General features: G+C 43.6%; 1 protein-coding gene across 12 annotated transcripts in view; it reads right to left on the bottom strand.

The window, feature by feature from the left end:
* Nucleotides 1-2,749: 2,749 nt before the first annotated feature.
* The window catches only part of ADCYAP1R1 (ADCYAP receptor type I), a 140,904-nt gene continuing 129,244 nt past the window's right edge, over nucleotides 2,750-14,409 (bottom strand). For 8 of the 12 annotated variants that reach the window (XM_050322857.1, XM_050322846.1, XM_050322883.1 and 5 more), the window contains 3 exons: nucleotides 13,918-14,047; nucleotides 13,600-13,641; nucleotides 2,750-10,548 (listed from right to left, as the gene is read on the bottom strand). In XM_050322857.1, coding sequence (XP_050178814.1) covers nucleotides 10,339-10,548; nucleotides 13,600-13,641; nucleotides 13,918-14,047 — 382 coding nt within the window. In that variant the 3' untranslated portion in view covers nucleotides 2,750-10,338. The remainder of the gene's footprint in view (nucleotides 10,549-13,599; nucleotides 13,642-13,917; nucleotides 14,048-14,409) is intronic. The other 4 variants (XM_050322894.1, XM_050322927.1, XM_050322920.1 and 1 more) reach the window with 1 other exon arrangement.

Genomic DNA, 14,409 nt, shown 5'->3' with positions numbered 1-14,409 from the left:
TGTGATTGTCTCGGCGTTCCTCAGCTCGTTAGCACTCCACTCGCTGAGGTGCCAGGGGACAGAATTATCCACACAGCAGTGAGGTCCAGTGAGGCAAAGGATGGCCCAGTACAGCACAGAACCAGCGTTGTCCCTGCATCACTCCTTTGGGTCACCTTCCCCTTCCTTCAGGACTGAGCTGGACTCTGCCTCAACCTCTCCACAAGTGCAGAAAGGTACACAAGGTAGAGCTGCAGCTCCTTTGGAGACAGGATCATTCCCAGAGAACCTGGGAATTCCTGCTGGAGATCACAGCCATCCACGTCCTCCTGGCTCTCTGGGAGCTGCAGCATCAGTTTAGCTTAAAAAAATGAGTGTTCCAGCCCCTCAGTTTGCTCTGCTTTTGTTAATTATTTAGGTCAACAGATGTTTGACTCGTGGAAACCTCTCTGTTGGTTTTTAGCTGTTTCATCTCTAGTTCTGTTTAGTTAGAGCAGGGATGAATTGTCCAGGTTTCTATAAATGTGGTTGAAATGAGTTATTTATTAATTAGACATTTAACCCATCTGTCCCAATGAGTTGTGTGTTCTTTGTAAGGAGTAATTTTGTCTATTCTGATGATCAGAATCCTCATCAGTTTTACCTGTAAAACCTTTGCTCCTGTGTTGTTTCAATCTGTTGAAAAGCATTGTGATGAGAACCCATTTGTATGATGTACAGCTAGAAAATGCAAGTGATAATTGCAGTTTTGTGAGTTTGGAAATTTAATTTACGTCAGCTTGGGTGGTTCACTTGAGACTTCATTAAAAAAAAAAAAAAAAGGAAAAGTTTAATAATCCTCTTTTTGGGGTGTGTAAAAGTTTCATTGATAAAAGATTTTGTTCGGGCTGTGGAAAGGCTGCTGATCCCTCTGTGATAACAATCCTGAGGGGATGCTTCAGGGATGTTTTTCTCCATAAGGAAGGCAGCAAAAGGTTGTGCCAAGGCGGGCTTAGCAGTGCTGCGTGTTCTGTGAGGAGCCACTGCCCTCTCCTGGAGCTGGGGATGCTGCTGGCTCGTTTGGATGGGTGTGCTCCTGAAAGCCAGGAGTGCTCCAAAACACTGCCCCCTGCTCACACTGCAAGTATTCTTTTTTAAAATCTCTTTCCTAACTACAGGACAACCTGGAAAGATCAAAACCAGCTGTTTCAGCTGGTCAGTGTAACCAAAATTCCTCTCAGAGAGTAGAATTTTAACTCTGACAGTGCCACCTTTTCAGAAAGTTTGATTTTGTGGGCTCCAGATCAAAAGAAATCCTTCCAGCTGCCAACTTTTCCAACGCAGAGATTCCCCAGAGGCTGCCTAATGCACCCAGAGCAAGGATTATTGGGGTGTCTGAGTAAGATTTTTTTTCAGTTGGAGAAAATACAACTGAATCCAGGGCACTCTGCTCCTTGGTGTGTTGACAGACCTTGTAAATGAGATTTTCCTCATTTAAACCAGGCGTGTCTGTTTTTTGGAGTAAATTGCTGTAGTGTGGTGTTGTGCCTTTAGGATAGTGGGGACTTACAAAGGGCTTCTAGAGTGAGCTGAAATGCTTTTGGAGGTGCCTTTTCTTTCTCTGCCTCTTAAATATAAAATGGGCCTTAAAAAAGAAAAATCAGAGTAGATGTGACTTTTAGAAATTCAGCTTTTTCCAGATTCTGTGTCCTACGTTTGCTGATCTCCATGATCAGTGAGGTACTGGCTGATTCAGCCCTTCTGCACAGGGGGGAAAGGGGAGGCACGTCCTTAAAAGCCCTTGAAGAAGGGGCTGAGGCTGCTTTAGCTCACAGTGAACTCATGTAAAAGTGTATTTACAGGGATCTGAAGCACAGCAGAAAAGGGAAATCTATTTGTGTGCCCTGTCCCTCCCAACCCCCAACCTGCCCAAGCCTCTCTTTCAGCCCAGGTGCTGCCTCAGCAGGGCTGTAGGATGGGAATCTCCAACCTACCAGCCCTGGCTGCTCCCTGACACATTTCTAACCTAATTCTAAACTAAGTAAATGGGTGTCCACCAAAGGATGAGGATTCACAGATCAGGACTTTGGCTGAAAGATGAGGGAGGACACCAGTGGGAAGATGGAACTTGTGTGGGTATTCACAGAGCCACGAGGGACAGACAGAGCAGCTGAAGCAGAGGATGAAGATATCAGAAACAGGACATCTTCTGTGGAATCCTCTGTTTCAGTGCTGTGAATGCACCTGGTATTTTAAAATCGTTAAACTCCAATCTAATGATTAAACTCTTTAGGTTTGACTGTAAAAGAAATGAAGCCTTGGAAGCACCACGGGAGTTTTATAGAAACCAATCTTTTTTCACCCTTACCAGCTGACAAAGTCTTTGTTTGAGGACAACAGGATTATTTTTCTCCTGTTAAGATTCTTTAGAAATAATATTTAGGTCCCCAAGGGCCTGTGGATCCAAACTCAGAGGTACAGGGGGTCTTTGGTTGCATGGAGAGTGTGTTGCCTTTGTGTTGGTGTAATCAGACCCCAGTCATGTTTGATACTGGTTCAGGGTGCTAAAAACCTTTCTCATGTAACTCCACTGGTTGATGGGGAAGGAAGAGGGTTCATGGCCCATTAAAGGCAAAAACTTCACTCCTGGTTGGTCCAGGATTGACTTGGACCAGCAGAATCCACGGACTCCTCCTCATGGGGAAGGAAGCAAATTTCATCCCCCCCCAAAAAACCCCTCCATCCTGTTGCTTCAGGAAGAAGAAAACCCTGTAACTTCATGGACAAAAAGTTCTCTTTGGTGCAATTTTATATCAGAACAGACTTATACAAAATGATAATACATTTATTGTGTCATCTACAGCAGTATACATGTTAAAAACAATTTCTCAAAACACAAAAAAGGTTAGAAAGCAGCAATCGATATCTGTGTTTCCACCTCCTAACAAAGCTCAAGTTAAATCCCGTTACCAGTTAAACCAGTTTCGACCAAAATAAGGTCAGTATTAGACCCAACAGGCCAGTAACTTTGTACCTTGACACAGTCAAAAGCCAAAATACAGCTTTCCATCCAGTAACTTCTCCGAGCTAGAGCGTGTTTGCATTGCCACTAAACTGACAAGTAGAAGGGAGAGAGAATGAACACACCAGATATTTGTTTGTACAGGTTATACTGATACACAAAGGCCTCTTGAGACTTCTCTGCAAGCACAAAGTCCATTGGGAAAGGCATATGCAGAAGCCTAAGGAATTTGGGACACTGAAGAGTGTCATATCACACAGTGTCATATCACACAGTAATTCTTCACATGGATGAATTCCCCACAAGAAAGCCAATGGGAAATTGCAGTTTGAGTCGTAAGAAGGTGAAAAGACCACGAGGTTCAAGACATTGTTCAAGCTCTGCTGGTGTGTTTTCATACACAAAGTACAATGTGTATTTAGCTGAATTGAGCTCTTCAGCACAGATATACACGGAGCTGAACATCAGAGCATCCTTCACTGCAGCTGCACTCTCCACATCTTCCTCATTCGTCCTTTAAATGCAATTCTGAACTGGTTGCATGTTCCTGACTGCTGAAAGCAGGGGGTAAAATCCTAAATTTTCCCTTTTTCACTGCATGTGCACTATATACTATGGTTTGTTTCAGGACACAGAAGTGCTGGTCGTACAGACACAACCTGACAGTGAGAACAAGACCTCCTGAAAACTCTAATCAGGTGTTAACTCCTCCCTCAGATCTGGCTGCTGATACCCAACAGAAGCCACTCCCAAGCTTTTCAAAGCCGTTGTTTCTCAGCAGGCACACAACAGAACAGGAGTGAGCAGGCAAAGCTGCCAGGGAAAATCCATCTCTGTCCAGGCTTCCACAGTGTCAACATCTGTCTCCAGCACAACCATCTCGACCTCCTGGAGGAAAGAAACCCTTGCAAAGCGTGAATCACCTCCCTTTCCAGTGGACATCAAGAAAAAAATATGAGTTTTGACTTTTGTGCTCTGAAATTACTCTTTTCTCTCTTGTGGCTACAGAGGCCAAGGGGAGAAAGCAGATCAAGGGAAGACACCTCAGCTGTCGGTGTCCAAAGTGGAGTGGTGGGGGTGTCTCCTTGTCTGACTGCTCAGGGACACAAGATCTTACCCAGGACTTTAACTGTGGGCCAGACTCTCTAATGCTGAGAACACCCGAGGTTGAAAGGGACACACATCTAATATAGCCCTTGATATTTAACTCTAAAGAAAGAAAACTACTTTAAAACAAGTGTTTGGTTGGAAGTGAATCCCACTCAGGGAGTTCATCTGTGTCCTAGATATCCACACAGAGCTCAGAGATGGGGCCCAGGATCTCTAACAGACTCCAGTCCTGTCTGGCAGCTGGAGGTGTCCATAAATCCTGCTCTATCTGTCCTTCCTACTTGTCTTGCTTCCCTTCCTTGTCCTGCTGAGGAAACATTCACTGCTCTCATAATATCATCAATATTATGCAGTGATTATAAGCATAATATTGATAAAATAAGCACACATTTCTCTGGAATCTCTGCCCACACGAGAACAAACCTCAGAACAAAAGAGAATATCTTAATATCATGAAATGACGTTATCAAAGCAAGGAGGGAAATCTGATTTTATTGGGCTTTGTAGGGTTTGGATCTGTGGGAGCCTTTGCATAAAGAGATGTGAGATTGGAGCTCTTCAGGAGCCTCCCAAGCATCTATTGCTACACAGAAAAATGACCTTGTTTGCTTTAATCATCTCCCATGAACACCCTCTGGGAATGTGCTCTGAAGTCTCCACAGGCCCCAGGTTAAAAACCTCTGACATCGGCAATTGTTTCTGAAACCCTATTGAAAAATAATTTCAAATAACAAGGTAAATAAACCAAATTAAATTATTGAGGTTTCCATTTCTTTTATTGCCACTGTTTGCTAAAGTCACTCTAGATATATATATTTTTTTTTCTCTGACACTTAAATTTTTATATCTGATTTCTGTCAGGGCTGGGCTGGAAAAATAAAGTTGTGTATTTTTATGGTTTGCAGACCAAATTCAGTAGGGATTTAGCAGCCATGTCAGATACATGAGAGCTGAAACCTCCCAAACTGACACCATCAGTGTCTTTTAGCCCACTCGAATGATGATTTCTTGCAGTATTTTGACTGACTATGTGTCCTATCCTTCTGATAGGGATCAGCTTCTCTTGCAAGATCACAACTGAGAACAGAAAGGGAAAATATTGGAATTACTTTCCCTTTAGATCTGGCTGAATGAAAATTACTCAGAAAACAAATACCATTTATAGACTTTCAAGAACTGGAATTCTATCTCTTAGTTTTTATTTTTCCTTTCTTTTTTTTCCCCTCTCTTTTTTTCCCAGGATGCTGCTTCCAGGTAATTTTCCTACTATTCCACATGGATTCACACCTGTATTTGATTCCTTACATTATTTTTGCTGCCCAAATTTGGATTAGAACTGAAACAAATGCAGTTTAATAGCATGATTTTTTTTTTTTTAGTCTTATCTTTCAGCTGTATAACCAAAGACAAACTGCAGATTTCATCTGAAATAAAGCTGTTTATACCTCAGGAAGAGAGAGAGAGAAACTGGAGGCAAGACGGGTATGAAAAGGAACCTAAGAGAGCCAGGAATTATTTCAAGTTGGAATTTAGGGGGAAAAAAAAAAAAAGGTTTCTAACTGCCAAAAGAGAAAAGTTTTGCAATAATTTTCCAGTGGGAAGAGAAGGTGAGAAAAAGAAAAACCAACTGAATTTTAACAGGAGGGATGATCAGTTTAGGAGTGGGAATATTATAATATGGAATAATGGCAATTACAGAGCTTTCCTTCACGTTGAGCAAATAAGTTTTGTTCTTGCTCGTTTTGACTTTGCTTATTTTCAGTTAGCTGGTTTCGTTTGTCCATGGGATGAGGAAAACACCCCCTGAATCTTTGAGACCACCAGAAGCAAGCACTGAAGCTTTTGTGCTGTTCAGAAGCAGAATTTCACCCACCACGGACATGAAAATATTAGGAAATGCCACGATTTTGCAAAATGACACTGTCAAGGCAAATTATGGCAATTAATCCTTCTGTCCCTGCTGGAAAAGGATCAGGTTCTCCCAGGTCAGGTTTCCAGGAGGAGTCTAAGAAACTGTATTGTGTCCCATTCCGGTCCTCACACTTCAAGAAAGGTCCCCAAAAGGGACTTGCCAAGTCCTACCAAGAGGATGAAGTTCCTTCTTCACGAAGATCCACATGGAAAATACTCCTCCCACCACCCCATTTTAACACCTGGCTTTCAAATATAAAATCTTCAGTGATATAGAGGAACTCGAGCAGTTTTCCCCCATGAAACAAAAATTCCCATAACTAAACATTTAAGTTTCTTTACCTGGGCTCTGAGTTCCAGATATCCTAAATGGAGGTGAAGGTGAAGGAGGTGAGGTCACCACGCAGCAACAAAACAAGCCTCGCCCTTCACAACACACCTTTGTAGAGTTCATTTTGGGATGTTAATTGTCCTGTAGTACCAGCACTCCACACTGACAAGTCAATAATCCAACAGTGGTTAGATACAGTGAATAGTCACAAAAGCTGCAGCACAGGAAGTTTTTGTACACTCAGAAAAGCAAAATAAGGAAATTAGACAGGAAACACATTATGGACGTGGTAGGAAAAAAATGGCTCAAGGAGCACTGCACACTTGTGTCGATTTTAATTGTGTTTTGTTCTGAAGAACACAGCCTTTCTTGCTCCAAAATATAGTTCACAGTGAAAAAATCAAACAAAGCACTGTTACACTCAGTTGGTATTTACACACATCTGGAAGTAAAACCACCTGAGGGGGGTTTCTTCCCTCCTGGAACAAATGGGAACCACAACAGCCACTGGGAGTGGTGGCCACGCCCTGGCAGCATCTGCAGTTTACATTCAACAGGAAGGTTTCTTGAGAGCTAATTTGTGCCAGGGCACCAGAGTCTGGTTTCAGTAACTATTTACACCTCAAGTAGCATCTTTCCAGCAACACTGAGGAAGTTTTCAGGTGACCAAGGAAAGCCACATCTGCAAAGTGCATCAACACTTCAGGTAAGTCCAATCATCATGGAAGGGGGGGTTGTTTGTGGGATATATTGTACATTTGATATGTCAAGAGGCACCTTTCCCTCCAGGAAATTCAGTGCTGGTGAATGGTACCAAAGATTTCAATTGGAACAAGAAGCAAAGGGTCTGCAACAGCAGAAATTTTCCCCTCCACTGCTCTCCAGCTTGTCCTGCTCCTGAGCGTTGGCTCCAGGAATTAAGGGCCAAGTCCAAGTTTTCATGACTATTCCACCCTTGGATTCTCTTGCTGAGACCACCAAAAATAAATAGTGATAACAACGTGCTGAGGCCAAATCCCAATCCTAAGTGAAGTGGGTTTGTTCTCACAACAACAACAACAAGAGTTTTGTGTCCTGGTTTTAGCTGAGCTCAGGGCCTGGTCTCCTGTGTGCAGGATTCGAGGGTGGATTTGGTCATGTGGACATTTGCCCACGAGGCACTGGACTGAGATCCACCAACTCAAATTGCAGAGCACTGTAGGACAGCCAGGGAAACCACAAAATCCCGAAATAAACTCAGGAAATGCTTCAACAACAACAACAACAACAACAATGAAAATAAATTAAAAGATAAAAGATCCAAACACCTCTCGCTCTGGACTGAACCATGGCACGAAGTCTCCAGCTAGAGGCAGTACTTCAACATCTTTTATCTCAAAAGTTCTAATTAATTAATGCTTGAAAACTGACTACTAGTAGTGCAAAATAAAGCTTTTGATAATTTTTTTTTTTTTAATAATACAGTACTGCCAATATAATACTCGTGAAAGCCCACACTGCAGGAAACACAAACCTGATGGGATCTGCTCATTTAACTTTAGATTTCCAAAGTGGCCAGGCTGCCAAGTGCAGGGGAAACCTTCTCAGATAGCATTTATCGAGAGAGGAAGGGCCAATCCATCAGCTAAAAACATTTACAGAGAGCTGGGAAGAGGGAGACAAATTCTGCTCTCAGAGCAGCAAATCGGTGCTGTAGACTTGGGAAAAAAAAGGTGTCTGGATCATATAAATTCCAGCTTAAGAATTTGGAGTAAAATGGAAGTGCTTTAAACTCTTTACTGGTCCTCTGTGCAAGGGTAGAATTCACATGGCAGGGGTGTAACCATCTCGTAAGAGCCTAATCCTGTACCAGTGTGCCCTCAATCAAGATTTCTATTTCAAATTAAATTTTCACATTCATTTAAACTGCTACAGTCGAGAGCAGATCACGTCCCATAAAGCACTACACGTGTTGAGGATTATTACAATTAATATTCCTTTCACAACTTTCTGAGGCCTTTTCCTTCTCCTTTTAAAAATAAGTAAACTAGGATTATTTTTAAAAACCTCTGCTTAAAATGACATTAAAACTTTTCTTTTTTTTACTTAAACTAATAGAACCAGTGAAATTAAAAGCTCACACTCAGCTGACACTAAAATTCCAAGTCTTTCCCTTTTTCTTTGTGGTGTTTTTTTTTTTTTTTTAGTTTATGATCATGTCAATCGACACCAAAGAACCAGCCTGAATTTCGAATTTCCTGGTTACTCTTAGTTTCAGTTCCAAACTTCACATTTAAAAGTGTCATTTCCATTTTTATCTTTAATATATGCACACACACACACATATATATATATTTTATATATATATATATATATCAGTTCATGAGTCCAAAGTGAAATGAGCATTAGGATGGCTCTCGAAGCCTTTATGCTCTGGATAAAGACTCTTAAGAATTGACATCATTGACACTGGATTGAAGCAGGTAAATACCAGTTGTGGCTTCAACTACAAGGCAAAGGCTGAAAGAACATTCTAGTTCCTCCCTCCCCCAAAAAACCCAGTAAGACCATTGGTGCTTAAACAAACAGAATGTCCAAAAAGAGACAAAACTGCCAGGTGTGGGAAGTCCTCCGAGGTCTTTCCATTTTCCTTCCACGCCATCCCATTGTTCGGTCTCGTTGCTCATTGGTCACCAAATGCAGATGATTTTTACCTTCCAGGATGTTGTGCCAGATCCTCCCTGTGCCTCTGACAGGGCAGAGTCAACACACAGAAGTCCAAGAGGTCGCAGAGGCACCGCAGGCTGGGTGACAGCACCACCCCAAAACACCAAGGCCACGTTTGGCCACAGATGTGGAGGGTCCAAGGGAAAGATCACCCTGGAAAGGACTTCTGCTCTTGAGGTGGGAGGGAAGGGACAGTTATTTCTGTGATTCAAAGAATCCAAACGATCAATCTGTCAATCAATGCCAAAAAAAAAAATAGATAGGTATATCTCAACTGCAGGGCCCTTTTAGAAAATTCACAGCTTAGCTGGAACACAAACAATCTCAGAAGTGTCCCTGGGGGTGGAAAAGCACAGATGATCCCACTGCTCTTGCCTGGAATTCCTGCAGTGAGAGGCAGGTTCACATTGGCACAGCTGTTCCTTTAAGTCCACTGGGAACGTGTGACTGAATCCAGCTGGATTTTCTGGAGATCTTCCCGAATGGTTTGATTAACCCAAGCACAGCAGCTCCATCCTCAGACTCCAAAGAGAAACGCTGCAGAAATTCACGTGCCAGAAGACAGGGACAGGCTCAGACAGGTTTGTCACAGGAGGGGGAAGGGGGGGAAATTAGGCAAATCCAACCCAAAAGGGAAACCAAGTGGAAAAATGCCAACAGTCACGTCCATTCATGGACTGGGATCAGTTTGGCAACCGAGGATCACAACTGCACAGCAACCACTTGTTACTCTGGACGGACACGGATCACTTGCAGATGCTCTGAAATGGCAATAGTTGAGTGGGTGGGTTTGGCCTCTTGTTTGTCTGTGAAACATTCCCCGTTGATGGCCTTGAGTACAGCTGGGTATTTACAGTGACTGTTAAAAAGAGATATATACACACATTTCCTTTGCTTTGTCACCTCTGGAGGGGAGAGGAGAATGGAAAAGAGGGAAAGGAAAGGAAAGGAAAGGAAAGGAAAGGAAAGGAAAGGAAAGGAAAGGAAAGGAAAGGAAAGGAAAGGAAAGGAAAGGAAAGGAAAGGAAAGGAAAGGAAAGGAAAGGAAAGGAAAGGAAAGGAAAGGAAAGGAAAGGAAAGGAAAGGAAAGGAAAGGAAAGGAAAGGAAAGGAAAGGAAAGGAAAGGAAAGGAAAGGAGAAGGAGAAGGAGAAGGAGAAGGAGAAGGAGAAGGAGAAGGAGAAGGAGAAGGAGAAGGAGAAGGAGAAGACCTACACCACCACAACCAAAACCATCATTTCATTTTTTTTTTTTTCTGTTTCAAGGGACGTGTTTTTGGTTTGCTCATGCTGGATCTGCTCCCTCAGCTGCTCATGTCGCCAGGTTCTCTGCATTTATGCTGGACATCCGAATCTGAGAGCTGCTCTTGCTCAGAATGGACAGTTGTGTCCCCCCGTTCACTCCGCTGCTCGCTAGAGAAGGATGGCGATGTTTGAAATCCACAGCAAAATACCGGTTGACTTTCCAGCTCCTCCATTTTCTCTTTATTTCTGATTGCACCTTTAGGGAGAAACTTCAAAAGGTCATTTTTTATGTACTTCGCCGCTCGAGGACATGCTGACAGATTATCAAGATTAGAAAAAAACCCCACAATTCCACCGGACTGGTTTTTAAGGCTGTTGTTGAGCTCCTCACTTCAGCAAAATCTGAAGTGGTCTCTGCAGGGCTGCAAGAGGTCCTGGCATGTGGTGGGAACTACAGCCCAGGTTCTGTGTGTCTGACTTGAGGTAATTTAGGATCAGCCCAGAGGTGCTCAGAACAAGGGCCTGTTCGACACTAACTCCAACGTGAAGGAAAAAAAACACACCCTGTTTTCATCAAAGGCATAGAAAGGACCCAAAGAAACCAGCAAACCAAAGGTACTGGATAGCAGTGAAACAACCTGTCCACGTGGGCAGCTTGTCTTGGACCTGCTGTTCGTGTCTGGGGGAAACTTTGCCTCCTGCTTTTGCATCCCCTCCGAGCACACACCAGCTCTGGGGTTCACAGACACCTGAGACACCCTCCCTTTGCTGACAGGGCTTTATGGGCACCCACAGTGAATCAGCAAGAGTAAAATTACAAGTTCAGTCAGGGAAGAGGCAAATAATTCCACAGCTTTTGTTCTTTTCATCCATCACCAAGCTCCTGGTGATCCTGCTGGGTGAGTATATAGAGATAAAGCTGATATAAGAAAAGATCTTATGAGCTCAGACCAACATTTACTTGGCCTGTTGCTCATTCCTGACAGTGGCCTGTGACATATTTGTGACTGAAAAAAGTGCAAGAACAAGGAAATAGGTAGAGAGATTTTCCCAGTATATTTTTCTAGTCTTCAACGAGCTGCTGTGACAAAGATCTTCTTCCTGGCCTTAACAATCATTACTAGATTTTCCTGGACTAAAAGAAGAGTCATAATTGGATCATTATAAGCCAAAATGCTAAAGAAGTGCTTTAACTGCGTGGGCAAAAACTACAGGGAGGAAAAATCCAACTGGAAAACTTGCATTCCCTCTCTACTACCTCTAAATTCCTATTTTGGTTAATGTAAAAATTATAGATTAGATGGAGTATGGAGTTATATTACCCCTATAAACCAGAAAATAGTGTTTGCATCTTGCACAGTGTAATTAATGTATATACCAAAGGTGAACCCTTTCTTGCTCTCTGAAATTTAGTGAGGCACAAGATGTTTTTTTAATTACCATTCTCTGATGTCTTGGGAGGTAAAATGGCTTTAATTAACCTGGTTGTGTCGGTTTGGCCAAGAACAACCCCCCTACTCCTTCCAAAGGGTTCCAGGAAATCTGACAAACCATTCATATTATCCTGGGAGGTCTTCTAAAACCAGGCTGGTTTTAGAAAAGACCTCTTGGCTGTTGTTTTAGCACTCAGGGAAGGTGATGGGTGCAAGAGCAGTTGTAGGTGGGAGATTCAGATACCCAGAAACACCAGCTGGTGAATTATGAATACAACATTAATTCCAACAAGGCACGATCCAGATCTCACCCATCTACTTGGGACTGACTGAGCCATGGAATAATAATGCTCTCACAGCCCTGGGGGTCCTTTCAAAGTCATCTTGACTGAGCCCAGGAGCAGAAATGACCCCCAAATTTGTTTTGAGGAGTTTGGAGGTTGTTATGGTTACATCTGAGGAAGAATCACTGGGATCAAGGAGTTTGAGACCTTTTGTGCCGGAGATCAGCTCTGGCAGCCTAGAGATGAGCAAGCACAGAGCACCTGCTGCACTCAGACTCCTTGGAAAGAGGAAAAGGAGGTGATTTTAGTGATTTTAGAAGAGGACTCCTGTTGGACTGCACAAGAGATGTGTCTCAGGGGAGGAGGGAAAGGATGAGCTCTGGATATCCCTCTTAAGGCAGCCTCGAGGAGGGAACTTTTTTCCATGAGTTGAGAAAATAATAACCCCAGGTATTCAGCTGGATAAACAAAGGCAGAGGAATCTCAATTTGCAGATCAGAACAGGTGAATCAGAAGAAAAAAAAACAACTGGTGCGGGAAGCTGACACCAGCAGCAGTTGCCACGTGCTGAGAGGAGTGGGAGGCTTGCAAGGTACCTGGGGAGGGTCTGAGGGGGTTCCTGGCACACCTGGGGCCATGTGTGTGTAGGGACCAGCTGGAAGGTGGCAGAAAAGAAGCTGAAAGCACTTGGGTCGTGCCAGAAAGAGAGTCCAAGGGGCTTGTGAAAACTTGGGATTCAGCAAAGGGTTTTACTCTGTTTCCCTCAGCCTTCTCCTGGGTAAGCTGGTGAGATACAGGGTGGGTGTGTGTACCCCAAGATGGGAAGGAAGCCACATTCAGAGCGTGGTGGACACGGTTTTTCACTCAGGCTGGCACCCTATCACTAGTGGGGTCCTGCAGGGATTGATCCTGGACCCCACACTGTCCAACACAGAACCATGGAATGGTTTGGGTTGGAAGGGACCTTAAAGATCACCCAAATCCACCCCTGCCATGGGCAGGGACACCTTCCACCAGCCCAGGTTGCTCAGGGCCTCATCCAACCTGGATGTGAACACTTCCAGGGATGGGGCAGCCACAGCTTCTCTGAGTAACCTGTGCCAGGGCCTCAATATCTTCATGGCAGTCTCAGCCATGGGGTCCAAAGCACCATCACCAGTTTGCCTGGAGACACCAAACTGGGTGGTGAGCTGGGCGTGTCAGGAGGAAGAGTCTCGTTATGGAGAGGACTGAACAGGCTGGAAGAGTGGGCTGGCAAGAAAGGTGCAAAGTTTAACCAAGCAAGTGCCCAATTCCACCAAAGCAGTGCCAAATTCCGAACCTGGGGTGAGGTTTCCAAAGACACCAGTACAGAGCACAGTTAGGGAGGGTTCATCTGGGCCATCACCTCTGGCATGGCCAATATTTTGGTTTAATAAAGGCACCACACCAGCCTCCTTTTTTTGTGGGGTTTTTTTTGTGCTAAGAATTGTGAGGTTCAACCTAAAGTATCAGGGAGGATGGCAGGGGATGAGTTAGAGGGAAGGTTTAGGACAGCAGTTACTCCCACAAGGAAATGAAATGAGGGTGATGGGTGAGGGAGGTGAAATATTGAAAGACTTACCTCCCCATTCAAGAAACAGTAGAGAACAGCAACAACAAAACCCTGGGAGAGAGGGAAAGAAAAAAAAAAAGATTGCAATTTATATAAAAAATAATGTAATTTATGAAAAAAGTTAATGTAATGTAATTTAAATCCTGAAGGAATAACAGGAAAATAGCAGGAGTTCAAGCAGATAACCAACCAAGCAAACCCAAAATCCCACTGCACAAAACACCCACATGAGTGAACAAAGACCCACTCTGAGAACTGTGCATACAAAGTATCTATAAAAACCCAGATATCTCATTGTGCCAAACCCAGGATTCGCTGGATAATCACCTGGAAGGATCCCAGTCCCAGTTCAAACACCAGCCTCTCCCTCTTGCTGACGTTTTCCGGGGAAAAAGCGAAGACTGTGTAGTGAATTCCAAACAAGGGGATGAGCAGCAGCGTGGAGCGAGCCAGCCTCCTGTCACGACAGAGGGGAGGAAAGAGCTTTAATGCAGCCCTGCAGTAATCAGCTGGGGCTGCAATTAAAGAAGAAAGCATCAACTATCTTGCTGACTGACTTTTGGGAAATACACACACTGCAGGATTATACAAACAAACACACCACAACCCTGTTTGTTCCCAACGAGTGATTTCACACACACTGCAGTCTGCTCCCACTTCTGTCACACTGCTACGAGGATGGCACATTAATAATGATTAATGCTCTCTTCTCTAATTTTAATTTGCATTGTTGTAAGCAGGAATTTCTTCCTATTGTGCCCAAAAACGAGGAGGGGAACCTTGCTAAGGATTCAGGCTGCTACCATAGCACAACTATAA

This window comes from Myiozetetes cayanensis, unplaced genomic scaffold, assembly GCF_022539395.1.
Source record: "Myiozetetes cayanensis isolate MyiCay16 unplaced genomic scaffold, myiCay2020 scf1, whole genome shotgun sequence".
NCBI lineage: Eukaryota > Metazoa > Chordata > Aves > Passeriformes > Tyrannidae > Myiozetetes > Myiozetetes cayanensis.
Note: the sequence above shows the minus strand (reverse complement) of the source record. Positions and strands in the feature narration are given on the sequence as shown.